The sequence below is a fragment of the Otolemur garnettii genome, unplaced genomic scaffold (assembly GCF_000181295.1).
Source record: "Otolemur garnettii isolate 467f Iridium unplaced genomic scaffold, OtoGar3 scaffold00077, whole genome shotgun sequence".
Taxonomy (NCBI): domain Eukaryota; kingdom Metazoa; phylum Chordata; class Mammalia; order Primates; family Galagidae; genus Otolemur; species Otolemur garnettii.
The window spans coordinates 870,004-896,058 of NW_003852472.1; the positions used below are offsets into that span (position 1 = coordinate 870,004).

Below are 26,055 nucleotides of genomic sequence, written 5' to 3' on the forward strand. Positions count from 1 at the left end.
CCTTTAGAGGGACTAGTCATGTGTTGTCATCTTTAAAACAAACAAACAAAACACTTTTCTTCCCAGTTTCTCCATCTGGGAGTGGTCTTCGCTTACCCCATGGCCTTTCCTGCCTTAGCCTTGTTATTTACTTAACATGGTTTATCTGTACTGCGAGATAGATTTCTGCTGACTTGGCCAAGTGCCCACGCCAGTGCTTCTCCCAGGCCTTTCCCAGAGCAGGTAGTTGTTTTGGAAATACTTGTAAAATGAGTACTTGAAGAAGACAGTGTAATTTAGTTGGCTGCTGGTTCAGGAAGCAGAAATCTTAATTAGGATTTTGCATACCTGGTTGCCTGGTGGACTCTTTTTCCTTCCCCTTACACATGGCCCTCCCCCATCCCCGGGTGAGGTGCCAGTGCCTGGAACATGGCAGAGCACCCTCCCCCAGCCTCTGCCCATGTCATGGCTGGAATTAATGAGATAATGCTACACGCACTTAAGAAAAGGTGCTGAATAAATATAAGTGGCAATGTTGTTGTTGTTGTTGTTGTTTGTTCTAATTATGCTCTTTGAGTCCTGTGTTGCATAATGAGCTATATAATACCTCAGAGAGTGTTTTAGGAATTAACCATTAGATGATTGTAAAACACTTTGCAAGTTTGTCATGCTGGGTGGGTGGAACTGGCAGTCAGGCATGTTGAATTGGAAAAGGCTGGGAAAACCGGTTACCGGATTCTGTGTGTTCCTGTTTTGTGTATGGGTGTGTTCTTTACCCTCCCCCAGAAAATTCTCTAATTGAGCTGCTGAGATCCCAGGCTTCTGACATTCAGAGTAAGACCTAACAATACTTGTGTGGGGTTTAAATGGCATTGGGAATCATTAACAAGACAAAAAGCTATGATTTCCCCAGATTAACATGCAGGTTGGGGTTTGGCATGCCAAAATTCATTGTTTTGGTCTCTAGCCCAAACACGCTAGAGTCATTATATTGTCATGTGGTAATTAGCTGTTTCTTTAATACAAGTAATAAAAATTAAGCCTAAGAGGTACTTTAGCAATGCCTTTTACATATCCCAAAACAATATTCAAATGCTATAGGCATTTAGTCATTCAACTGTACTGTATTAAAGTTTGGAGTTTAATGCATAGAGATGTTTGAACATTGGGTTCATCATTTATTCTGTGACCAATTTTGCAATTTAGGCATTAACCTTTAATAATGTTAAATTAAATATACATGCTGTAATGAATAATTATGAGATCTCTGAATTTTCATTTACAGTATAACACTCTGAAAATTTGTGTAAAGGTCTAGTTGCTATTCACTTGATAATGTCCTTATTATTTTTATATGTCACTGGATTCCTTGATGAATTGCATAAGGGAAGCTATTTTTATTCAAAGCAGATACAGTAGAGTCCTGGCCTTTTAAAAAGAATGAACTGAAAACATTATCAACAGAAATTTTAGGAATAGAGGGCAGTGTACCAGCTTAGTTCTTTAAAAATATAATTTGTGCTGGCAATTATGCTGGAAAGCCTACATGAGTGACTGTTAATAGAATTTTACACAAGTGCTGTGGTTTCCCTCCTTGCAGCTCCTTCCCTGACCTCTAGATCAAGTTCAGATTATAGTTTTGTGCGCAGGGGACTATGGACATACTATTCATTTCCTTCAGGCCATTTGCCCAGCGTGAGGCCATGGAGCTGGGGGAGAGTGGAGGTTGAGAAGGTACCCTGGGAAGATGCTGTAAAAAAAATTGAAAGCACTTGGAATGTTCTGAGGATTTCATTTTTCGTGTTATCACTACTCCTGTTTACAAAGAACTGTCTTCCCCAAAATAGCTTTTGAAATCTAATTTAGTATAAATATTTTAATGCTGATTAAAATAATAGTAGAAAGCTATAAAGGATAAAGTGCAGTCATAAACCATACATACACACAGAATAAATGCCTGGCAGCCAGGGGTTCTACATGATGGACAGTGTTGGTGTTAAACCCTAGCATGCAGGGTCTGGTCTGCCGACGCTGCTCAACACATCCCAGGGCCTGCCTTCTGTAAACTCTGCAAAGTCATTGGCATCTCAAGGAGTTCCTGGCTCCTAGTGGATATGTTAACTGAGGCATGGTAGACCCAACCCTCAATTCCAGGAACCAGGGGTGGTCTGAAAAATTAATGACTCTGGCATTTGAAAATTAAGTGAGCTCTTGAATATATACTCCTGTTGATCCTCTGTGCCTGGTGTTTAGCATTCCTCAACAGGAGACTAAATCTCTGCAGCCATCTCCCAAGTGATACTGGCGCCCGTACCAGAAATATATTCAATAATCTTTGTAAGCCCAGTGGACTTGGGTATTCTTTGACTCTGACAGAGACTGAGAATTCCAAAGGAAGTTGCTCCTTCAGTGCCCAGTAGGTGGATTATAATTGCCTCTGAGGCAGCAGAGGGAAAACTAAAGGTTAAACCAGTGTGGAAGAACACGTAATGTCTCTCTATCCTGTGCTAATAAATTAGTAGTGAAAAATAAATTCAAGAGTCAGTACTGTAAATTTCATGTCTGCAATTTCTACCTTTGGGTAAAAATCCAGTTTTTTTAGTAAATCTGACAGCAAATATCACATTGAATTGGCTATGAGACTTCACATGTCTGGCCCAGATGCTGTTTAGCTCTTTGTATTGTGATCAGGAGCATGGTAGCCTTCTGGGCTGCACAGGAGGGGTCATGCTAGGTTACTGGCTGTGCTTCCGTCAGGTTCTGTAGCCTTTGGATCCATAGCTGCTTAACCCCTGACTCTTCTGAACATCTTTCATCAGTGAAGGAGGATTGTGCCGAAAAGCAATCATCTCCTGAGATAGAGAGGCTTCTGTTTCCTCTGCTCCTCCTTTCCTAGTTGTAAAGAACAATTTGCTTGGAGTTAACAGATTGGGATGCTCGTTCACCATGTCCACTAACTAACTACCTGGCTAACCTCGGGCAAGTAACTTAACTTCTCTGAGCTACATCTCTGTCCCACATCTCTTTACCAGGATTCTTGCAACACTCAAAGGAGAAAATGTCCATAAAAGTGTCCTGTGAACCCTGTGACACTCTCAGGATATCAAGTGTCATTTCCAACTTCATAAAATGATTGGAAACTTTAAACTCACAGGCAGTTCCATGGTCTGGCCATCCTCAGGCTCAACTCCCAGCATGTGTTTGATCTTCCTGGGCTCCAATTGCTACCTCATTTATTTTTCTTCTTATCAGATAAAAAAATGAAAATCATGAAAGAGGTACAGGAGACCAGAGCACTGGACAAATCCTAATGAATCCTAAGTCTGTCCCCTCTTCATCCTCACACATAGAGGACCCTGGGGTGGGTTCTTCCTTGGAAAAGCAGCAGAGAAACCCCCTCCAGCAAGGGGACTCCTAGGGCCTCTGCAGGAGGAGGTGAGGCCCCAGCGGTCTTAAGGCTATCCCTAGGGGCCTGCTGGAGCTGACTTCCCCAGAGCCCCAGGAGACCTGCTCCAAGCCTGTGCACCACCACAGGGGTAGTGTGTTTGGGTCCAGAGTGGGGTGATGTGTATTTTTCTGTTGTACAGATCCGGTGCCAGCTCTGGATCTCGGGCAGCAGCTCCAACTCAAAGTGCAGCGCCTGCATGATATTGAAACAGAGAACCAGAAACTTAGGGAAACTCTTGAAGAATACAACAAGGAATTTGCTGAAGTGAAAAATCAAGGTTGGTGGAAAATGCATTTTTAACTCTTCCTCTTCTCTTCATTTCTCTCTTCTTCTCTTCCTCTTCTCTTTTCTCTCTTCCTTAAGGTGCCTTCCCTATACTTTTGGGACTATCTCTGATCCATAATACATGTCATATAGTCAGGGTGGGGTAAGAATCAGAACCATTAAAGAGAGATAATGATGATGCTTAGCTATTAAGAAGAAAAACTTTTACCCTGTACGGTAACTACATATGAGTCTACTGCCTTCTGATGGGACTGATTGGGATTTTTAAGAAATTCTTCCTGTGTCATCATGTGATAGGATCTGCCTTTCCAAAGACTGATGTGTTGCCTCCAGGCGACACCTGTCAGAGAGCCAGCTCCTGATCAAAGAGGCACACACAGTAAGTCATTTAATAGTTGCTGTTGATACATTAAAGGCTGCATATGTAAGCACTGCTGTTTCCTTGTCAGCATGGCCTACTCATTACAAATTTAATGAAAGAAAACAATCTCTTGGTGTGGCTGCCCTGCCAGCTACCAACAAGACAGAATAGGCAAAGGTCGCCTGCTTTTCCTGTCAGGGAAGAACAGTGAAATCTCTCCTATACCTAAAATCCTGAGGTATTTGGGATCCCAGAGCCTCGTGGCTTCCTGGTCTTGAAGAAAAATCACAGTACCATCTGACAGCAGCCGAGTTTTCCAGCCAAGTCCAAGTAATGATTTGGCCTGTCTGGCATTGTTTGGGGATGTGGTTAAGGAATGAGATAGGAAGGAGAGGCAGCCTGCTTGCTCTGAGTGACCTTCTAGTGAACATAAAGAAGCTCCATAAAGAGTTAATTAACAGAAAGTTTTTTTTAAAGTGTCCTTTGGCTTTAAGAACATGAGAGACTGGCAGCTCCCTTAGCTCAGTGGGTAGGGCAGTGGCCACATACACCAGGGCTGGCGGGTTCAAATCTGGCCCGGGCCTGCTAAACAACAGTGACAACTGCAACCAAAAAATAGCCGGGCATTGTAGCGGGCACCTGTAGTCCCAGCTACTAGGGAGGCTAAGGCAAGAGAATTGCTTAAGCCCAAGAGTGAGAGGTTGCTGTGAGCTGTGATGCCATGGTACTCTACCAAGGGTGACATAGTAAAACTTTGTCTCCAAAAAATAAAAAACCATGGATAACCTAAGACTACTTAAGAAGGGCTTCAAAGACAGACAGAAAGCCCTGGTTTGGATCCCTCCATTGACACTGTGACCTTGGGCCACTTATTTCATTTTGTCAGACTCAGGAGAAGGGATTGTCAGTGGACTGGATCCAGAAAGAGACTGTGTTGAGGGAAGAGCTGGAATGTAGTGGCCTGTACTGTGAGGGCAGCAGTCCCCAGGGGCCTCCCTAGGGAGTCTTTGAACACTTCTCCTGCAGGTATTGGGGTGCTCAAGTCCTTGGGCCAATAGGACCTCCATGCAGAAATTAGAGGAGCCAGAACCAGGTCAAATCCCACCTCATTCTGGCTCTACAGAGAGAATGGTGAGCCTTTGGGATCAAAGGGGGCAGCTATGTACTGCTAGAAAGTGAACCACTGAGCTGGGATTTCTCTGAGACAGTGGTTCTCAACCTTCCTAATGCCGTGAGCCTTTAATACAGTTCCTCATGTTGTGGTGACCCCCAGTCATAAAACTGTTTTCATTGCTACTTCATAATTGTAACTTTGCTACTGTTATGAATCGTAATATAAATATCTGATATGCAGGATGTATTTAGGCAACCCCTGTGAAAGGGTCCTTGGATCTCCAAAGGGGTCACAACCTACAGGTTGAGAACTGCTACTCTGAGAGAACATAGTATCCTCCCTGCAGGAACCTCCAGCATTCGGGTGAAAAGAAACCTGTGAATGTGCACGTTCATTTTTCATGGGACACTGTCCCAAACCAGTGTCCTAGGTTTTTTTCCTTCAGTAATCTGTGGCATCTAATTTTGACAGATACACTGTGGGTTTTTTAGTTTGTTTCTGTTTTATCAGAGGATGGTACAGGTGGGAGCCCAAAGGGCTGTGCTGATTTCTGTTCCCTTTGCCCTGTGTCACCAGTTGCCCTCCAACCAGCGCTTTGTACATGGGTGACCAGGAGCCAAACTAAGCTCAGGGAGTTTTCCCTCCTGAAGCCTCATCTCATGGGCTTTTTATTTGCTCTTCCTTTTCTGAGATATCACCTCACTCTGTCACTCAGGCTGGAGTGCAATGGCAGGATCATAGATCACTGTAATCTGAAATTCCTGGACTCAATGTAGTCTTCCCACCTCAGCCTCTGGAGTAACTAGGACTACACTGCCATGCCCACCCTGGTGAGCTTTTTAAAATGAGATAAATAATCTAAGACTTAAGAAGGGCTTCGAAGACAGACAGAAAGTCCTGGTTTGGGTCCCTCCATTGACACTGTGACCTTGGGCCACTTATTTCACTTTGTTAAAAGCCTCTTTTTCTTAGGAGTCAGCTCTCTTCCTTCCAAATATGGTCATTGTAGGATTAAATGACAGTATGTGTGCAAAGCTCTAGCTTTCAGGAAGTATCAGCAATATATTGAGCATTATTGGTTTACCAGAAATTCCTCCCTTTATTTATTGATAAGAAATTTTCCCAACCTCCAGAGAAATGTCATTTTCCTCTCCTCTTCCCAGCATAGAAACCATCATAGTATGGAAGGGTAGGGAGTGCACATCACTTGTTTTTATCACCACACAGTTAAAACTTCAGCACAAAAAAGAGAACTTCTGTATCATGTGCTACACTCACCTCAACCCATTAAAGATGTGGGAACTGGGGCCCTGGGCATAGCTAATTACTGCCAAGTATATCAGTACCCTTTCTGGAAAGGTGCAGGCTGGGCACTAGGGGAGGGCCAGAGGCTCCAGGACAAGTTGCCTCCTACCCCAGGCATAGAGTTAAAGTACATGACATTACCCCAAATTCCCTAAAAGGAGCGTGTGTCCTATTGCAGAGCCCCACTGAAATGAGCACTGGAGTCCAGGTGCTGTGCAGATGTTTCCAAGCCATCATCAAAGGCAAAAATGCTGCATATTACAGAATCACCTGGACAAAAGAGTAATGCCGTGATTTTCAGAGTTGACTGTCTGGTGTCTCTCTTGAAAGTGTATTGGTCTTGCCTAACTCCGCCCCTGTTAGTGTGGCTTGACAGTAATGTGTCATCAACCATTGTGCTCATAGAGCATTTCTTCATAAATGCTCTGTGCATAAAACAACCAACTCAAAAGCCATAACAGTGCCGTTCTTCTTTCAAATTCCTGGCCTGGGTCTTTTTTTTTTTTTTTTTGAGTTCCTTGTCTCTTAAGGAGATCGTTATGGGTTCCACCTAATGAAAAAGGCCAATTTCTTCTTCTAACAAAAGGGCCTTTAGCTTGTATCCACTAAGTCATGTGGGTATTAATTGCCTCTTTGCTGTGTTCCTGCCCTGGCCAGTATATGTCTCTGCAGGAGCAGGAGTAGCTATGAGTTACAAACCTGGCAGGCAGCCTTCTTTCATAAACTAGAGCCCCATTGCCACGAGCCCAGTCTGGGCCTCTTCCACCCTGTCAGGGCCTCAGCTCTTTCATTTATTCATGCCACAGCCCTTTCCTGAGCACCCACCTGTACCAAGTACTAGCAACACAAAGAAACTCAGCCTTGCCTTTTTAGAGATGGATCTATAAGCCACATGTGACATTTTCCTAAACTCCATTCCCCTTGGGGCTGAGACCACAGTGCTCCTCCAGGGCTTATCTGGCTCAAAGAGCAGTGCAGGGTGTCTGTAGGAGAGCACAGGTAGCGCAGACCTGCCCTGGAGCCAACAGCAGATCTGAGTTAGGGCCCTGTTCCATGCATCAGTCCAGTTTGATATTACGAATTTCTGGTGAGGAAGCCACTGCAAAGAGCCAACTGTCCTAGGCTTTCCGGGGATGGCCCTGCCTCCTAAGGTGCCCTTTGCTAGACAGTCCCAGACCCCACAGGCAGAGCTCAGTCACTGCCCTGCATCCTCTGCTTTGCACCTGCATGGATCCCCTCCATTTGAGAAGATATGAGCTTTATCCACTTAGCACCTTGCACTTGTCTCTTGTGAGCCAGCAGAGCTGCAGCCCCAGACCCCGGGACTCTGTAGATTGACTTGACACCACTAAGATGGCTTCTTCCAAAATGGCATAGTATCACAAACTATTTTCTTTGTAAGAAAGTACTTAAACCCACACTAAAACTTTATTAATCTTTCCTCAGTACAGGACTAATTTAAGACTCATCAATAAGATGATATTATATCTTGCCATTGATCTTCCCCCTCCTTTTTTTTTAAAAAGTTGTGCTAGAGAAACCATAGTTCGTCTTCCCAGCAAAATCCATTGATCCTCCGCAACCTAAACGTTTAAAGTTCAATTTAACATTTAGGGAGTAAAAGGTCTCCAAAGAGACTCGTAACTATTGATTTTGTGTCAGAGTTGAAGAGCTAAAGTTTAAAACACACCAATCCTACCAGGTTGCGAAAGCCTTGTAGATAGATACAGCTGCACAGAATTGCACTTCTCTTACTGTTTTTTTTTTTCTTTCTGCAGAGGTTACGATAAAAGCACTTAAAGAGAAAATCCGAGAATATGAACAGACTCTGAAGAACCAAGCTGAAACTATCGCTCTAGAGAAAGAACAGAAGTTACAGAATGACTTTGCAGAAAAGGAGAGGTAAGCATGCGTCCAGGTGCACACGGGCATTTTACCTCTGAGCTTCATACTACAAAACATTTTGAGAAAAAACAGACTTACGAAATAAGCGCAGGCTGTAACTAACATTTCTGGGCAGGCTCTGGACAAAATGTTGTCTGAAAAATGAAGGTATCTCTTCTATTCTCCGTTTGTGAGATGTTCTTGAGTGAAATATGTAAGTCTTCCCCTATTGGTAGACAGTGCCAAGTAGCCAGTAGGCCCCAAGATGTCTGTTGGAGCCCTGCTTGTCCAGAGGGAACACACAGTATTTGTCATTAACAAGTTGAGGGCCAGGTGCCATGGCTCACACCTGTAATCCCAGCATTTGAGAGGCGAAGGTTGAAGGATAACTTGAGGCCAGCAGTTGAAATATAGCCTGGGCAACATAGTAAGACCCCGATTTCTGTAAAAAGTAAAAAAAATTAGCCAAGCATGGTGACATACACTTGTAGTCCCAACTACTCATGAACCCAGGAGTCTGAGATTACAGTGAGCTATGATTGGGCCATTGGACTCCAGCCTGGGTGACAGAGCAAGACTCAAAAAAACCCAAAAGTTCTAATGGCACAGTTCACCCAAAACTTTTCCTACAAATAATGAGTTAGTTTTTCCCTAGTGTGATGTATTCATGAAAGTTACATTTCTTGTTAAAAAACAAACAAAAAAACACAATAAGAACTGAGTTTACCAGTTCCAAGTGTCTACATCAGATTTTTAAGAACTTTTTGGTTAGATTAAAAGCTAAATTTTAAACCTAGCTTGAAAAAAATGTGTGTATCCATAAATGAGAGGCACAAAATGTATCATTACAAGGAAGGGGCCAAGTTGGATCAAGATAAATGTGGGGTTTCGTTGTGTTGGTTCCTGTTGACTTCATGGATCAACTTGGATTGCCCTAAAGCATCTCCTTAAAGATAGAGGGTACTCATAGGGACCTTGCAGGAGTACTATTAAGCTAGCTTCATTTAAAAGGAAGGAAACTTTCAACTCCCACTCACCCAGCGCCTTCTCTGCGTCACAGCTTTGCTGGGGGGCACACAGAGTACATCCTCTCACCACGTGCCCAAGATGGATCTGCAGTATAGGCCACCTGGTTTTACAGAGGGAGAAACCAGGCCATGGACAAGGTGCCTGCTGCAGTTTCATGGCTAATCAGGGCCAGACTGTACATGGAACTCTAGGCTAGGCTGTCCCACCTCTGCAGCCCTTGCCTCCCTCTCTGCTCAGAGGTGGCTTCCTAAAGTCCTCACTGTGGGACTAAAGCCAGTCCCTCAAGACCAGTCCCAATTCTGCATCCCACCCTGCTGAGACAACATGGCACAGCCTCCAGGTAAGGAGTACACAACACAGAGTCAGGCTGATGGTCAGGCCCTGGACCCAGGTGATACAAAACTGGCCCTAAGTAAATGCCTCTTAGGAAAGCACTTTATGACCAAACAGATTTCTCGCCACATTATTAATAATGGGAGAAAATGCAAGCAATCTAAATGTCCTGCCAACAAGAAATGGGTTTGTAAAAAAGGAGCCATTCCTAACGGGCATTTTAGGCAGCCATTAAAATAACAGTTATGTAGAATTCACAGGAACATGAGAAATGTATCTAGCATGATATGATGTGGAAATGTGTAATATAAAATTATATACAGTACAGCGTGATTACATCTTCCTACAGCAAACACATGCTTTACCAAAGTGTGGGGAAAACTCACATGGGAATTGAATATTAAGTTGACTTTTTAAATTAAGCTAAAAGATTGATTATGTTAAAAGATACGAATAACTATTAGAGGAAGTGGATGAAGCTAGAACTTTACCTCATTCCTTATACCAAGAAATGGAGATGGATCTAGAATTTAAATTTTAATAATTAAATCACAACATACTACACAAAAATTTGGGCATGTATTTTGTTTTTAGTTATTTTAGACAATGGAAATCCTTCTGAACATATAAGAAAAGTTACATAAATATGCTTATTTAAAATTTAAAACAGATTTTTAAAACCAAATAACAATATACCACGTTTTTAAAATATCAAACAAACTAGGAAGAAATATTTGCACCACATAAGACAAAGGACTAATATATACAAAGACTTCTTACAAATTAGTAAGAAAAAATTGAACTCTACAAAAATGGATAAAGGAGATAAACAGATATTTCATACAAAGAGAAATGCTTAACTTTACTCAGCAATAAAAAAATAAAATTTTATTTTATCCTGTGTTGGCAGAGTATACAAAAGCACTTTCATGTATTGTTGGCTGGAGTTTAAATTGTTGAAACTTCATTGGGAAGTTTCTCAATATCTATCAAAAGAAAAAAGAACTGCACATACCCTTTGACCATTATTAACTCCTCTGTTAGAATTTTATCCAATAGATTCTCAAAATGATGCGACATTGTCTACATAATGATCACTGAGGAAATGTTTAGTAGCAAGAAACCATAAGTGTCCATATAGGTTTGATAAAGTTAATTGTTTAATAAGAATAAGGGAGAACTACGTTTTCTGAAGTAAAACATTTCCAAAACATGCAGATAATTGAAAAATCAAGCCGCAGACTACAGTGTGTGTTGTGACCTCTTGTATTAAAAGAGGGGGCTGAGTAGGGAGTTTGTATTTCACGGTAGTGCATTACATATTAGTTTATACACACTGTAGTGAATTATATATTAGGTTATATTTCATTATTGTTTATTACATGTAAGACATGTTACATATCACATTGTGTTTTTGTACATGCAAAAAACATTTTAGAAAGATACAAAAGAACTCTTGTCTAAGGAGCAGAAACAGAGCCAAGGAAGAGAAAGGACATTACAACTTTCCATGCTCTTACAATATTTGGTTGTTTTTTTTTTTTAACTCCAAGCATATATTCATTTTATAATTAAAGTACGTAAAAATATTAGCAGTGCTTTACAATAGCTGATGGAAATTTTGGTGGTGATTTTTTTTAACTGTGTCGTTTCTACTTTTCTGTGTTCCCAGGTTTATTATTTTATGACAGTATGTGTTATATTTATATGATGTAAAAATAATAAACTTATTTTTAGAGATTTTCTGCAGATTAGGAGGGAGGAATGCTATTTATTGACCAGGGAATTCATTTAGAGATCATGGGAGGTATAAATATGTGGAATGCAGTTGAGAACATTCAGTATTTCCCCATTAGGTATTGCAGTTGCATTTGCATTCCATTATAACAGAGATGGAACAGCTGCCCCATCTATTTAGTACATCCTTTATTCCAACAAATTCCTTCATCGTGTCAGCAGAATGTAAATGGATCATTTTTCCTGGGCTTACTTCAGAAAACAATGAGTGTGTAATGATTTTCTTTTTCTTTTTAATATCTGGCATTTCAAGAACAAGTTACATTTAGGGTAACTGTCTATGCCAGTTACCAGACATCAAGTTCTACAGGGTACGCACTTGTAGTTATGTGGCAATGTGGTTACAAAGTTGGGCTGTGCAAGCTTCAGGAGCAGGCCCCATGACACACGTGGCATTGGGAATGATAACCTGTAGTGTGTCTGAAGCCAGCTTGGCTTGGCCTCACAGGGAAGAAAGCTGAGGGCAGCACCAGGGCACATGGTATGTTTAAGCTGGTAAATGAGATGACCAAGTTGCCTTCATCCTCTTTCTTTCCAGAAAGCTGCAAGAAACACAGATGTCCACCACCTCAAAGCTGGAGGAAGCAGAACATAAAGTTCAAACTCTGCAAACAGGTTTGACATTCTTATTCCTAGTCCATTTGATGTAGGAAAGGAGGAAGGGGGAGAATTTATTTAGTCCTTTGACCCACCAGGTCCCCTCTGCTGCCTTTTGTCACTGAGGGGCCCATAGGAGCTAAAGTGAGCCCACGCTCACGAATTCCTCCAAGAGCCGCACTGCTGTGCCTCATTACTCACCGACACCAAGTTGTTAATGTGGAAGTGGGAGGATCTGAATTCCATTTTCATCCCTTCCACACGCCATCCTCTTCTTCCTGCTCTTTTTCCAACAAACACGTCTAAATCACCAAACTGTCAAGGACTGACATTTCATTTTGGAACAATAATAGAAAAAAAACTTATTTCTACCCTCAGTGAAGTTAAGGAGAACAGTAATTGCAGACCTTTAAATTTAAAAGACACCAAAAAAGGTTGTGTTCAATTTTTTTAGTTTCTTTAAATGTCTTCTTTTTGTTTCTTTTCATCTTTTTTGTTTTTTTGAAAGTGAAGCAGCACTGTGTATTTTATTTAAATGTGGAAAGAACATCAGAAGACGTCATAATCCAAGTTCAGACACAAATGATATAGTGGGAGAAAAGACAACAAATTTAACAGGCAAATGAATAATATCCAAAAAAAACATAAAGACCACCTATGAGTCCCCCAAAATAGAGAAACAGTCCAGTAGAACAGTAAGCAAAAGACATGAACAGGCAATTCACAGAACTACAGATGGCAGAAACACAGATGAAAAAATGCAAACCATTTTTCCCAGTAAGGGAGATGCAGATTAAATAAGAGAAAGATTGTTTTTGCCTTATCAAATTTATCAGCCCAGGTTTTTAACTTGATAACATCTGGTGTTGGCGAGGGCATAAGAAAATAGTCAGAGCTATAATGTGGATGGAAGTATAAATGCCTTCTCAGGAGGCCCCTGGGTGGTAGAGATGTAAAATTTGAATATCTGAGCTCTTTACCCAACAGCATCATTTCTAGGTACCCTGATAGGAGAACTGATGGTTATTAATACTACCTGTGTAATAACGACCATGCCGTGTTGTTGATGAAAGTAGTCATATCATCCCATGCATTGAGGGGAGAAAAAAAGTGTGTGTGTATGTCTATATATATAGTACAAACTCCATAGCTGACCACCTCCTTAAGTTGACCTAATTTTGTTAGATTGGACATGCCCCACGTGTATATATCAGTATAGTAGCCCCAGTTTCTTATGTTGACAAGTTTGTTATAGTCTTTTGGGTGGTCAACTTACAGAAGTTTTACTGTGTTTGTGTGCATATGTGTCTCTGTATGAGATAATGTATGAAAATATTTTTTAAAAGCATGAAATCTACACACTATTAATAGTGGTTCTCTGAGTCAATGCTTGGGATGAGGTGAAGCAGATGTGAAAGGGGATTTCCTGCTCCATTCATTGTTTTTTTGTCATCTCTGCCTCTTTTGAAATTAGATTATATTACTTGTATGCATTCCCGTTTTTAATTTAATTTAATGTCTTAGAGCATGGTTTTATGTCCTCTGACTTTCAGCCCTGGAAAAAACTCGAACAGAATTATTTGACCTGAAAACCAAATATGATGAAGAAACTACTGCAAAGTAAGTCTCTCCTGGGCTTCCTCCACCTGCATGCCTTTGGTCAGGTCTCCCCTGATTTTGCTAATTCAAGGATTGGCTTTGCAAAGTCGGGCAGATTCTAGAAGGTGTTTGACCTCTGTATAGCTGTAGGGACATGGTATCACTTCCATGAGTTACATCAGTTCATCACAAGTTCTATTATTTGCTGAACAGTCATTCAGGTGAAACTTCTTTCCTTTATTATTGTGAAGACTTGAGCAAATCTTTTCTTTTTTCTATGAAAATTTGGGATAGAGTCAGCTTATAGAAGATGTGACATAAGGCACTGTTTGTGGAGCTCAGTCTGGGCAAATCTCATCACCTTACCCATATGCCAGCATTCTTCACTTCTCCCAGAGCCCCTTAGGAAGGCCAGCATCAGAATAAACACATTCTCATGCATGTGTCTCAGCTCACTCTCACCTAACAACACTGGGCATATCTGTGCATACATACACACATTTGGGCAGCACAGTCACACAAGGCTTACTCCCTACCCAGCTCTTATCAGAAGAATCCACCACAAGTACCCTTCTTACCAGCCCACTCTCCATGCAGAATACCAGGAAGAAAGAAGTAATGTTAACATAAATTGTGAAAATCTGAAGAAGCAGCAGAGCATGCCCTTAGTCATGGCCTCCTCTGCCATGGCAGGCAGGCAATATTAGACTAGAGTTTAAATCACGTTTCCCTGTTCTAAAAGGCTTCCACAGAAACCTGTGGGCCTACCAGCAGCCCTGTCTTTCAGGTTGTCCTAGTCTAGTAATAAAGGCCCCCTGCTGTGCTAGCACAGTGCCTCTGAGGGCATTGGTGAGAAGAGGGGGTACTTCCTTACAGGCTCCTGTGCTCTGGAGTTGCTGGGGCTCAGCGTCCCTCTTCCCCCTCATACTTGCCCTTGGGCTTTGAGGCTTCTTGGTCCCCTGTTTTCAAAATACCATGTAGGGGTGGGCTCTTGACCCTTTTCTTGGTGTTGTTTAGTGACTCAAGACCTTAAGAGCTGCCTAGCCTATTGATCAGAACCAATATTGACATGAGCATAAAACTTGGGCACAAGGACTAAAAATACTACAGCTGGATGGTTTACCCTCTTCTCTCGGGGTGCTAAAATGTGACTTTATGTGTACAGAATGAGCCAGTTCTATGGTAAGATATGTACAAAGAGCAGTGGCTCTAGAATTAACTCCTTCCAACCTGGGAGCATTGCTGTCAGAGAACACTCCTGGGTCTGCTGATGGCACAGCAGATGTTCAGCCCACAGGGTCCCCCTAAGATGTGTCCATAGCAGCCACCACACCAACTATGAGGATGCAGCTTCAGTCCACTGATACACCTTAGCCCTCCTGTCTATGTCCCCTTTGCAGCTAGTGTATCATCTTTGTTTTTTCCATTATTTCTTCTTGGACTTAATTCTATTAAGTAGATTGTTTTTCTCAGTAAATCTGATTTTTTTTAATTATTCTATTTCCCTGGGAATGATGATGCATGCCTATGGCTCCAGCTACTTGGGAGGCTGAAGAGGGAGGATCACTTGAGCCTGAGAGTTCAAGGCTACAGTGAGCTATGATGGTGTCACTGCACTCCAGCTTGGGCCAAGGAAAGAAACCCCATCTCAAAAAAAATTCCTTCAGTCTGGAATATCACATTTCAGTATTTGTTTAAAATTGCTCTAGCATTTCTTTTCTAAAATAGTTTGATTAGGCTCAGTGCCCTTAGCTCAGTGGCTAAGACGCTGGCCACATACACTAGAGCTGGCAGGTTTGAACCCAGCCAGGGCCTGCCAAATAGCAGTCACAACTACAACAAAAAAATAGCCGGGTGTTGTGGCAGGTGCCTGTAGTCCCAGCTACTTGGGAGGCTAAGGCAAGAGAATCACTTAAGCCCAAGAGTTCGAGGTTGCTGTGAGCCATGACAACACGGCACTATACTGAGGGCAACAAAGTGAGACTCTGTCTCAAAAAAAATAAATATATATATATATAGTTTGGTGGATAATGTGCTAATACCATGATCCATTTACTACTGTATACATCTTTTTCCTTGTTGGCATAATTCCTAGTGGCTTTGGTGGTGGTATATTTCATTATTTCACTGGTTTTCATTATTTTTATTAAACTACCTCTTTAGGCTCGGTGCCTGTGGCTCAAGCGGCTGGGGCGCCAGCCACATACACCTAGGGTGGTGGGTTCGAATCCCCAGCCCGGGCCCGCCAAACAACAATGATGGCTGCAACCAAAAAATGGCCAGGCGTTGTGGCGGCGCCTGTGGTCCCAGCTACTTGGGAGGCTGAGGCAGGGGACTCGCTTGAGCCCAGGAGTTGGAGGTTGCTGTGAGGCTCCATCTCAAAAAATATATATAACAAAAAATAAATAAATAAATAAAACTACCTCTTTATAAAAAGCACATATGTATCTTGTGAATCCCTAATTATGTATCTGTAATTAACCAAAGTTTGCTTTCTTAAGTATGTTTTAAAAAACTTTGTGATGACGAGTGATGGCAATGCAGGGAAAGGGAAGTCTTATCTGTTGTTGATGGGAAATGTAGATGAATATAGCCATCAGGGAACATGGTATGGAGGCTCCTCATACACCTAAAAATAGAACTGTGGTATAATCCCTCTACTGGAACGGAGATCAGAATGTCGAAGGGATGTCTGCACGTCCACTTTCACCACAGCATTATTCACCATAGCTGTATCTCGGGATCAACCATAAATGTCCATCAGTGGATGAATAGATAAAGAACATGTGCCTACACATGACAGAATACTAGTCACCCTTTAAAAAATGAAGGAATCCTGTATTTTGCGACACTGTGGTGACACTGGAGGGCATTATGTGAAGTGAAATAAGCAAGGCAGAGAAAGACAAGTAACTGCAAGATCTCACTCATGGGAAGTCTAAAAGCATCAAACTTACCAAAGCAGAGAGTGGAGTGGTGGTTACCAGAGTCTGGGGCTGAGGAGAGAGAGGGAATAAGCTGTTGGTCAAAAGGTACAAAGTTTCAAATAGGAGGAATAAGTTTTGAGATCTGAAATCTATTACACAGTAGGGTGACTATAATCAATTAAAACGTGTACTTCAAAATAGCTAAGTAAATTTCAAATGTCCCCCCAATAAAGAAAGATAGGTAAGTGAAGTGACAGATGTTTACTAGCTTAATTTTATCACTCCACATTGTCTACATATATCAAAACATCATCATATCATATAAATTATACAATTACAATTTGTTCGCTAAAAATAATATTTTTTCAAAAACAAAAACTTTTTGCGGCCAGCCTCCAAAGCCCCTCTAAGCTAGTGTGGTTCAAACAATGGATCACAACTGTGAAATAAATTTAGCGATTAATGAAATAGAATGGAAAACATGCTGAAAAAACAAAAAATGTCATGGCATATGGCTCTAAAGTTAAGGTACTTTTTTGTGATACTTTTAAAATTATGCATATAAAATCTAAAAAAAGTAAGTATAATTCCTGGGTCCCATTGTGAAAAATGGTCTTCCTGCAGTTCTCCATCTCACTTTGAAAGCCACTGCTCAGAGTATCACAAGAGCTTCCTGAACCCGCTGAGACAGAAAGCTTAACATAAGACTGGCAGTGACAGCCAAGTACACCACTTGTCACATGATGGTTGATTTCTTGTCCATGGTTTAGATCAGGGGTCCTCAAACTTTTTAAACAGGGGGCCAGTTCACTGTCCCTCAGACCATTGGAGGGCTGGACTGTGGGCCCCGGGACGAGAGTCAGCTGCTAAGCAGGACAGGCAGCAGTGGCAAAAACACCCAGCGGGACAGATAAATGTCCTTGGTGGGCCACACGTGGCCTATGGGCCATAGTTTGAGGACACCTGGTTTAGATTCATAAGTTGTTTTTTTATTGGGCTTCTGTAAGGAAAATCTGTGTGTGTTTTGTTGATTTGTTTTAGGAGTTGAGGTCAAGGAGGCATCAGAGAACATTGCTTGGGGGGTTGGGGTGCAGGGATATGGAAGGACTTGAAGTTTTCCTGCATTCACTGAGGTTTCGTCAGCCAGAGAGGAAAGGACAGTCTGTCTCCACCTACTTGTGACCTGGTTAGTGCTGGTGGATGATTCACTGTTATCAACCAGAACTGCCAGCTGACAACTCGGCCACCTTTTGGGCCCTTGCTCCTTAGGAGGGCTCTGGAGGTGGGGAGGGTTTTTAGTCTCTAGTATTCTTCTGGTTGCTGTTCATAGACACACTGACTTCTGGGCTATTATTCCTTCCTTAACAGTCCCCTCTGTCCTTTTATAGATAAGAACGTTAAATCTTGGGATGGTCACCTGGTTGAGCAAAGTCACTCGGAAAATACCACATGCTTGGTTCCCTTGAACTCTAAACTGACCTCTCATACAGCCCTGACCCCCAACATCACATAGTTGAGTTGGTCAGTGTGGCTCAGTGAGAAGCATTTCTAGGTTGTTACACCCCATCATATTAGTGTATTTAAAGGCCAAAAATGATTTTCCCTTCAAAATCCAAATAGATGAAAATCTTTACATTACTTCCTCAGTTTTGTCAAACTATAATACATGGAAAATAGAATAAAAAAATATGAGGGATCGATTGTTCTGTCAGGTAAAATGCCTTCCCCCAGGACTGTTGTCCCTTCGTTGCTTATAGGCCTGGGCTCTCTTGGAGCTTATCTTGGCCCATGCTCATAGTGAGAAATAGTCTCTTCTTGCCAAGGATAAGTGATGCTGAGCGGCATGGTGCTCCTGGAGAGGAAGAGACTCACTCTAGTGAATGGTGGACACAACCTGTTCATTGATTCAATAGAGTTTCATAGAGGCCTCTGCTGTGTCCTGCCCAGGTACTGGGCTTGCAGACCCAGAGCCTTTCATGGTTCTGTGCAGAGCAGGCTGTTGCAATCCAGCGTGCCCACTGCTGCAATCAAGGGGACAGTCCTATGCCAGCAGCTAGTTGTGCAGGGTCTCCGTGAAGGGGACTCCCACTGGGATAATGAGAAGAGAGTCTAGTATTTAGGCCTGTTTGCAGAGGTACAGGCAGGGAGGAGGGAAGCCACCACAGGTAACAGTGTCCGGAGACCTGTACTAGCAGGGCTGCTTCCCTGCCCAGGTGTGGATGGGCAAGAGGAGGGAAAGGTAACTGGAACCTGGAAGGTGAGTCCCCCACCCCCTTGAGGGGAGATGTGGCCTTTGGGAGAGCAAAGGGATACAGGGAAGCCCCTGCCTGCCCTGCTCCCACTAGCCTTTGGTGGGGGCACTGCAGGGGAGAGAAAGGTCTTTGGCACAGCTAGAGTGAAGGGAAGCATCAGGGAAGGCTCCCTAAAGAGGGGGATGTAGGATTTGGGATTGGAAGATGAGTTTAAGTCAAGATGAATTTACAGGAGGTTTGTGAAACCTCAAGGTCGAGTGAGGCTGATCTTTGAGGGCCTGCTAGGAGTTCCAAATGCACCTATAGGACCAGATGCTAATAAAAGGCACCGAGGGCCAAACACTGTGGTTCCCAGAGTGAGTAATCTACAAAAAATGAGGAGAATGGCCTGAGATGCTTAGATCTGGACTACTTTCTTTGGCTTCAGTGGCCTCAGTCAGAGCTCTCCCGTACAGAGCTCCTTCCTCTGCATTCCTGTCCCTTCTGTTTTCCAGGAAAGGTTTATTACTTCACCTTCTGCTGCAGGTCCAACTGACATGTATTTTATTAGAGCAGACATGTTTTTGCTAATGCATAGGAACATAAGTCCCTCGGGGGCAAATCTTTTCATAAATGGTCTTACAACATTCCAAAAGCAATTTCTTTTCTCTTTTTGAAAGGAGGGATTCTTAGACATTTGTCGATGAGAAATCTAGGTAGGGAATTGGGGAGGTATAATGGAAGATGGGCTTTAGAAACAGGCTGATTCATCTCCGTTTCTTACTCCCTGTGTGACCTTGGCCAAGCTATGACCTTTATACCTTCCCTTTCTCACCTGTGCAATGGGCATAGCAGTCATCAAGTCCCTGGATGGATGTGAAGAATGGTGAGACATACATGTACAGCACCTAGAACACACAGCTTGCCGTCCCTGGCAAGCTTGCAACAGAGCTTGGTGTGCATTTCTAAAATTTGCAGCCATGGAGAATATTGACCTTCGTGGTGTCCCCTCCCCATGGGATATGAGAGCTTACCCTGCCAGTCCATCAGGGGGAGATGCCACAGGCGAGAAGCCTGCAGGTTGAAGGCACTGAGGCTGCTCTGCGGTATGGTCCATTGTGTGCCCTTATCAGTGTGCGTCAGCTGGGACAGCACGGGCTCACTGTGACGGGGACAGCAGCAGTAAAGTTTTCCATGTGTAGGCTTGAAGCAAAATGTAATTAGCCTTTATGTGCAGAACAAGGGCCCATTGATGAATACAGCTGGTCTTTGTTTTGTCCTGTCCTTGGGAGTGGGAGGTAAAAGTGTTCTTCTTCATGTTTATTAATGCGAGATTCCTTAGACAAATGGCAAGCACAGTTTAATATTTGTTGGAACATGGGGGGATTGCCAAAACAGTTGTTGTGTAAGAGGATTGCAAGGTTTCAGATTATAACCATTTCTGAGTTAAATAAATGAATTATTTCTGCTCTTTTTTAATAGTTAAAAGTGTACCTCCTCCTCTAATGATCACCCGTGTAAGATCTTCCCACCTCTCTTAGCAAATAGAGATTTAGCCCCTGGTGGAGTTTTCCATGGAGAGCCTAGGTGGTATGGATTTTAACTTGTGAGTGGTTCCTTACAGTGGCTTTGGAGGTGACTAGAGGGACCCCTCTGAGCTTGCACTGTCCCTTGTCCCTGTGCCCGTCTTCTGCAGCTGTTCACCAGAGCTTGGGTTTAGCTTGCTGCTGTGCACTTCGGCAGGAATGTTGTCCTCCCAGCCAAGAGACTAGCATTCTGGGCAGCAGCGCAGGAATTCCTGCTTCTGCTGAAGTCCACGACCACCCCTTTGCTCTGTCCCCCAAATCTGGTGTGGAAAAGGAGTTCCTCTTATAACATATGCAGTCAGCTTCTTGCATTCCTCCTAGCATGTGGGCTGAGGCTCTGAGCCGCGATGAAAGAAAATATTGAATTGCCCTGAAATACTACATTTTTTATAGCTCATGTTAGTCTTAGGAGAATTTGCACCTCCAAACCCTTCCTGCCAGTAAAATTCCTATTTCTTAAGGCTACTCATGTTGTATTCCTTGCCTATATGCTTTTCTCAAAGAACGACATTTTATATACACATGCTTACATAGTAATGTTATAAAAGAGACATTTATGAGAACTTCACTTGGGTTGATTTTAGAGTATTTTCTCTGTAGTATGTGTTTAGCCAGGGTTTCTGAGAAAAGCAGAAAACTTTCCCTTAGTTAACTCAGCTTAGGGCTTTCCTGAAATTGTTTCTGCATTAAGAAAATAGGGACTGGGTGGCTCTTGTGGCTCAGCGAATAGGGCACCGGCCCCATATACTGAGGGTGGCAAGATCAAACCCAGCCCCAGCCAAACTACAACAAAAAATAGTAGGGCGTTGTGGCGAGTGCCTGTAGTCCCAGCTACATGGGAGACTGAAGCAAGAGAATCACCTAAGCCCAAGAGCTGGAGGTTGCTGTGAGCTATGATGTCACAACACTCTACCAAGGGCAAGAAAGTGAGACTCTGTCTCTAAAAAAAAAGAAAGAAAAGAATATAGGCACTACAGTGTCCCAGTAGAGGACAGGGAATTTGAAGAGGGGAGAAAACCAAGGAAACCAATGTGCACCCACAAGACTGAACCTGGCATAGCAAACATGGATAGGATGGAGGCCTTATACGGATTGTTCTGGTGGTTTCGCAGGTATTACCTTATTTGCCCTTCCCCGCAGTCACCAAGGAAGCTTTTATTCTGCTCATTGCATAGATGAGAAAACAATGCCAGAAATAAATGCGAGTTGGGCCACAGAGGAAGTCCTTTGGGCTCAAAATCCAGGGCTCTGTGCACACTGGTAACCTTTCAAGACACTTTGTGGCCCAGTATGGTGGTTTATACCTGTAATCCTAGCCCTCTGGGAGGCTGAGGTAGGCGAATCATTGGAACTCAGGAGTTCAGGACCAGCCTGAGCAGGAGCAAGGCCCCATCTCTAAAAAAAATAGTTGGACATTGTGGCATGCACCTGTTGTCCCAGCTAATCAGGAGGCTGAGGCAGAAGAATTGCTTGAGCCCAAGAGTTTGCTGTTGCCTGTGAGCTATGACACAATGGCACTCTACCAAGGGCAACAAAGTGAGACTCTATCTCCACCAAAAAAAAAAAAAAAAGATACTTTGTAGTGGTGCATTGTTACCTGTATGCAAGCTGTCAGGGTGAGGTGTTTCTGAAGGCTGTTAGCCTCCTTTCTCCCGCCTAATAGCCCCCACCCCCATTGTGTTTATCCTAGTAGGATTTTGCTAGTGATTTTGCTTTTCTTCTTTAATAATTCTACATGAAAGGCCTAAGAAATTGTGCCAGGTAGAGCCCAGTTGACTAAGCCTGAGACTCACACAACTATTTTGATAATCATATTAGACAATATTGGCATGCATCCCCGATGGGCTTTGAAAAGTCTATCCACAAAACTTTTGTGCCCTGAAATGGAGTGTCTCTGCTGTACCTTTAAGAGTGTAACATTTTCTATTTCCTGTCTTTTTGACGAGTCATCAATTTCCAGTATGTGTTGTGTAATTATCCTGGTTGGATTAATTTCCCTAAAAATAGAGAAGCAGCTCCTTTTATGGTTTTGAGGCTATAGACTTGAATAAAGAACCTACTGTCCTTTGAACCTTAGTGCTAAATCATACTTGAAGGGAAAACCTGAGGGCTTTTCACCCTCTGTATCTTATCTCCAAAAGGGCTTGTAGATATGGTGGAACTCATGGGGTTTCCATCCGTGTACACCTAAAATTTGATGCCTGGATGAGCCCTTAAGGGTTTTCCTGGGCTTTCTCATAGACAGCAGCCACCTCATTGGTGACCTGGCATCTCTACCCAGACCAGGGTAGAAAGGGGTGATAGCTTCATTTTTCCAAGTCCAAGTAGAAATGTCTCTGAATGCCAAAGATTCTTCATCTGTTCTGTGGACCCCAGACAGGTCTAGAAATTATGAAACACTGATGAGAACTGGCATCCTCTCCTCCTCCTGACCCATCTATACTCAGGGCTGACTTTCAAACAGCAGGTAGGGGTCAGATGCTATAACTACAGTCAGGGAGTTATGGGCATGATGTACACACAAACACACAGGCTTATGTACTCTGTACGCTACACAGAAACACACGTACATGAGTATAGGGATGCACTCTGTGTATAAACGTGTTTATGAATATACATAAAGTAATCACATACACCCAGCATCATTTGGGGGAGGGGATTGCAGAGAAAACCATTATTCATAGGCTGTCACCTGGGTTTGGCACTGTTTTGTAAGAGTCTTGCCATTTTTAGAGATCCTTGAAGTTTTTCTGGTTCGCTATTGAGGCAAATTCTGGAGAACTCATAGTTAAAAGCTAAAAGAAATGGGTAAAGGACTGCTGATTGAACACATCAGTTTGTGGACAATTATAGCACATCTGTTGATCTGTGAAGTGGACATCATGATACATGCCTTCCTACACTGTAGAATCATGGGGGTCCGGTAAAAGGACAGGTGTATTACTGAGATCCAGCAATCCTGCTGCTGGGTTTATATGCAAAGAAAGGAAATCTTCCTATCCAAGAAATATCTACACTTCCATGTCCAGCACAGGGAGTGGACACAACAGCCAAGGTACGGACGTAACCTAAGTGCCCATCAGCAGTCAAATGGCTAAAGAAATTGTGATCTGTGTGCACAGTGGATGAAGGAAATCCTGCCATTTGCAACAATATGGGTTAATCTAGAGGATGTTATGTTAAATAAAATAATCTAGGCACAGAAAGACAAACACTGTGATCTTAATCTAATATTTATAGTTATCTCAGAGAAGCAGAGAGTAGAATGGTGGTTACCAGAGGCTGGGGAGAAGGGAGAGGAAGAGGTAGGTTAAAGAATATATATTAATATTGGCAGTTTGGCAGGAGGAATGAGTGCGAGAGATCTGTTACATAGCACAGTGACTGTGGTTTATGACTGTACACTGCACTGAATGAATAGACAATGTGTTAGCAAAATCTTTATAAGGGCTCAGCGCCTGTAGCACAGTGGTTATGGCATCAGCCACCTACACCAAGGCTGGTGAGTTCGAACCCGTCCTGGGCCAGCTAAACAACAATAACAACTGCAACAAAAAAATAAATAAATAAATAACCAGGCCTTGTGGCGGGCACCTGTAGTCCCGGCTACTTGGGAGGCTGAGGCAAGAGAATCACTTAAGCCCAAGAGTTTGAGTATGCTGTGAGCTGTGATGCCATGGCACTCTACCATGGGCGACATAGACTCTGTCTCGAAAAAAAATAAGAAAGAAAAATCTTATAAAGAAACAGACTGAAAACTGCCTCAGAGGAGAGTCTTCATGCTACCCTCTGTCCACCTCTTGCTTAGTACAGGTATTGTACATCACTGACGCACAGAGACTCTTATTGAATTAGTAGGGCAGCATAAGCCTTCCCTGTGCTGACGGATAGGCCGGAGTATCACAGAGCTGAACAGCCCCCATAGCATGCAGCCTGGCCAGCGAGGACATTTGTTCTCCAGAAAGGCAAAGTAAGGAAGCTCTCAGCTTCTGATTAAAAAAGCAGGAGCCATTGCACTTCAAGTGCTTTGAGAATGAAGAGTTAGGGTAGAGGCCCAGCCTGGAACATTCATTCTCTTCTGCCACCACTAAAATTCCTGAAAGCCTTGGGGCTCTGATTCCATGGGGAGTCCTTCACTGCACCTAGAGGCCATGGCGCAGGGCATGGTGACATAGCATATTGCCTTTGCTTCAGACATGGCAGATGAGAAAGCAACTCAACCTCACACTGACCAGGTCCCACCAAGGGCCCTTGTAAAGGGAGGTGGGAAGGTGGGGAGAAGTGGGCAACCCATCCCTCCTCTGGAATACTCCCAGTCAGTAAAGAATAATCCCTTTCGCATGACATGTTTTTAAGTACAAAAGTCATACGTAATCATTATTAAAAATTTAGAAAATTCTGGGCAGCGCCTGTGGCTCAAAAGGGTAGGGCGCCGGTCCCATATGCCAGAGGTGGTGGGTTCAAACCCAGCCCTGGCCAAAAACTGCAAAAAAAAAAAAAAAAATTTAGAAAATTCTAAAATATTTTACAAAAGAAAGTAGATCAGCGCTTATAACCCCACAGTACAGGAAGGATTTGTTAAAATTTTGGCATATTTTCCTAAGAGTTTTTTTTTCTCTGCAGATGCCCCTCAACTTCTAGAGGGATGATGTCCCCATAAAACCACTGTAAATGGAAAATATCATAAGTTGAAAATGCACTTAATACACCTTACCTACCAAATATCATAGCTTAGCCCAGCCTGCCTTAAACGTGCTCAGAATACCTAACACTGGGTAAAATCATCCCACAAAAAGCCTATTTTATAATAAAGTGTTAAATATCTCATGTAATTTATTGAATACTCTCCTGAAATACGGTTTGTACTGAATTCATATCACTGTCACACAATCATAAAGTTGAAAAATCCTAAGTCTAGGATCTATGTAGTGCTTTAGTTTTTCTTTCATTTTTTACCAATGGCATCAGACTGGACACATGGTTTTGATTTCTAAATATTCTTTAGAAAGACCGTGCATGTCACATAGCATCCCACCACACAGGTGCGCCCTAAGATAGTTACCCATTTATCTCCCTGTTGTTTGAGAGCCTGATTTATTCTACTGCTTTCATTGCCCTACTGGTTTGAAACTATAAAGCTTTGCTCTTGCTCTTTTTATGCTTTATATGTTGTCAGTGGCTATGGTACTTTTCTGTGGCTTCCCTACACCATCATCAGACAAGAGCATTTGGAACCCCAGAATTCTCCAGGGGCTCACACCAGGGATGGTACAAAGCCACTGGTACTAGACTAATGCTCTGTGACATTTGTAGGCTGCTCTGGTGAAAAGTCAGTAGGCAGTGGATGCTGCACCAGGCTTGATGTTGGGAGACCCTGGTATGTTCCCAGCTCTGTCGCAGGGTGTGCCCTAATAGTTCTCTCCCTGGGCCGCAACACTGACATCATTGGTAGTTAAGATTAGATGGTTAAGAGCAGGATTAATTTTCCTAGAACTAGAGCATGAATGTTTTAGCACAATAACTAAGTAAATGACACAAAGTCTATGTTAACCAGTTTGATGAGGATATTGCAAATTGTAG

At 42.7% G+C, this 26,055-nt stretch overlaps 1 protein-coding gene across 5 annotated transcripts in view; it reads left to right on the top strand.

Moving 5' to 3' along the window:
• CUX1 (cut like homeobox 1) overlaps nt 1-26,055 on the top strand; it is a 372,158-nt gene that overhangs the window by 220,843 nt on the left and 125,260 nt on the right. For all 5 annotated transcript variants that reach the window (XM_023515709.1, XM_023515710.1, XM_023515707.1 and 2 more), the window contains 4 exons: nt 3,567-3,704; nt 8,271-8,394; nt 12,074-12,150; nt 13,686-13,752. In XM_023515709.1, the coding sequence (XP_023371477.1) occupies nt 3,567-3,704; nt 8,271-8,394; nt 12,074-12,150; nt 13,686-13,752 (406 nt within the window). The remainder of the gene's footprint in view (nt 1-3,566; nt 3,705-8,270; nt 8,395-12,073; nt 12,151-13,685; nt 13,753-26,055) is intronic.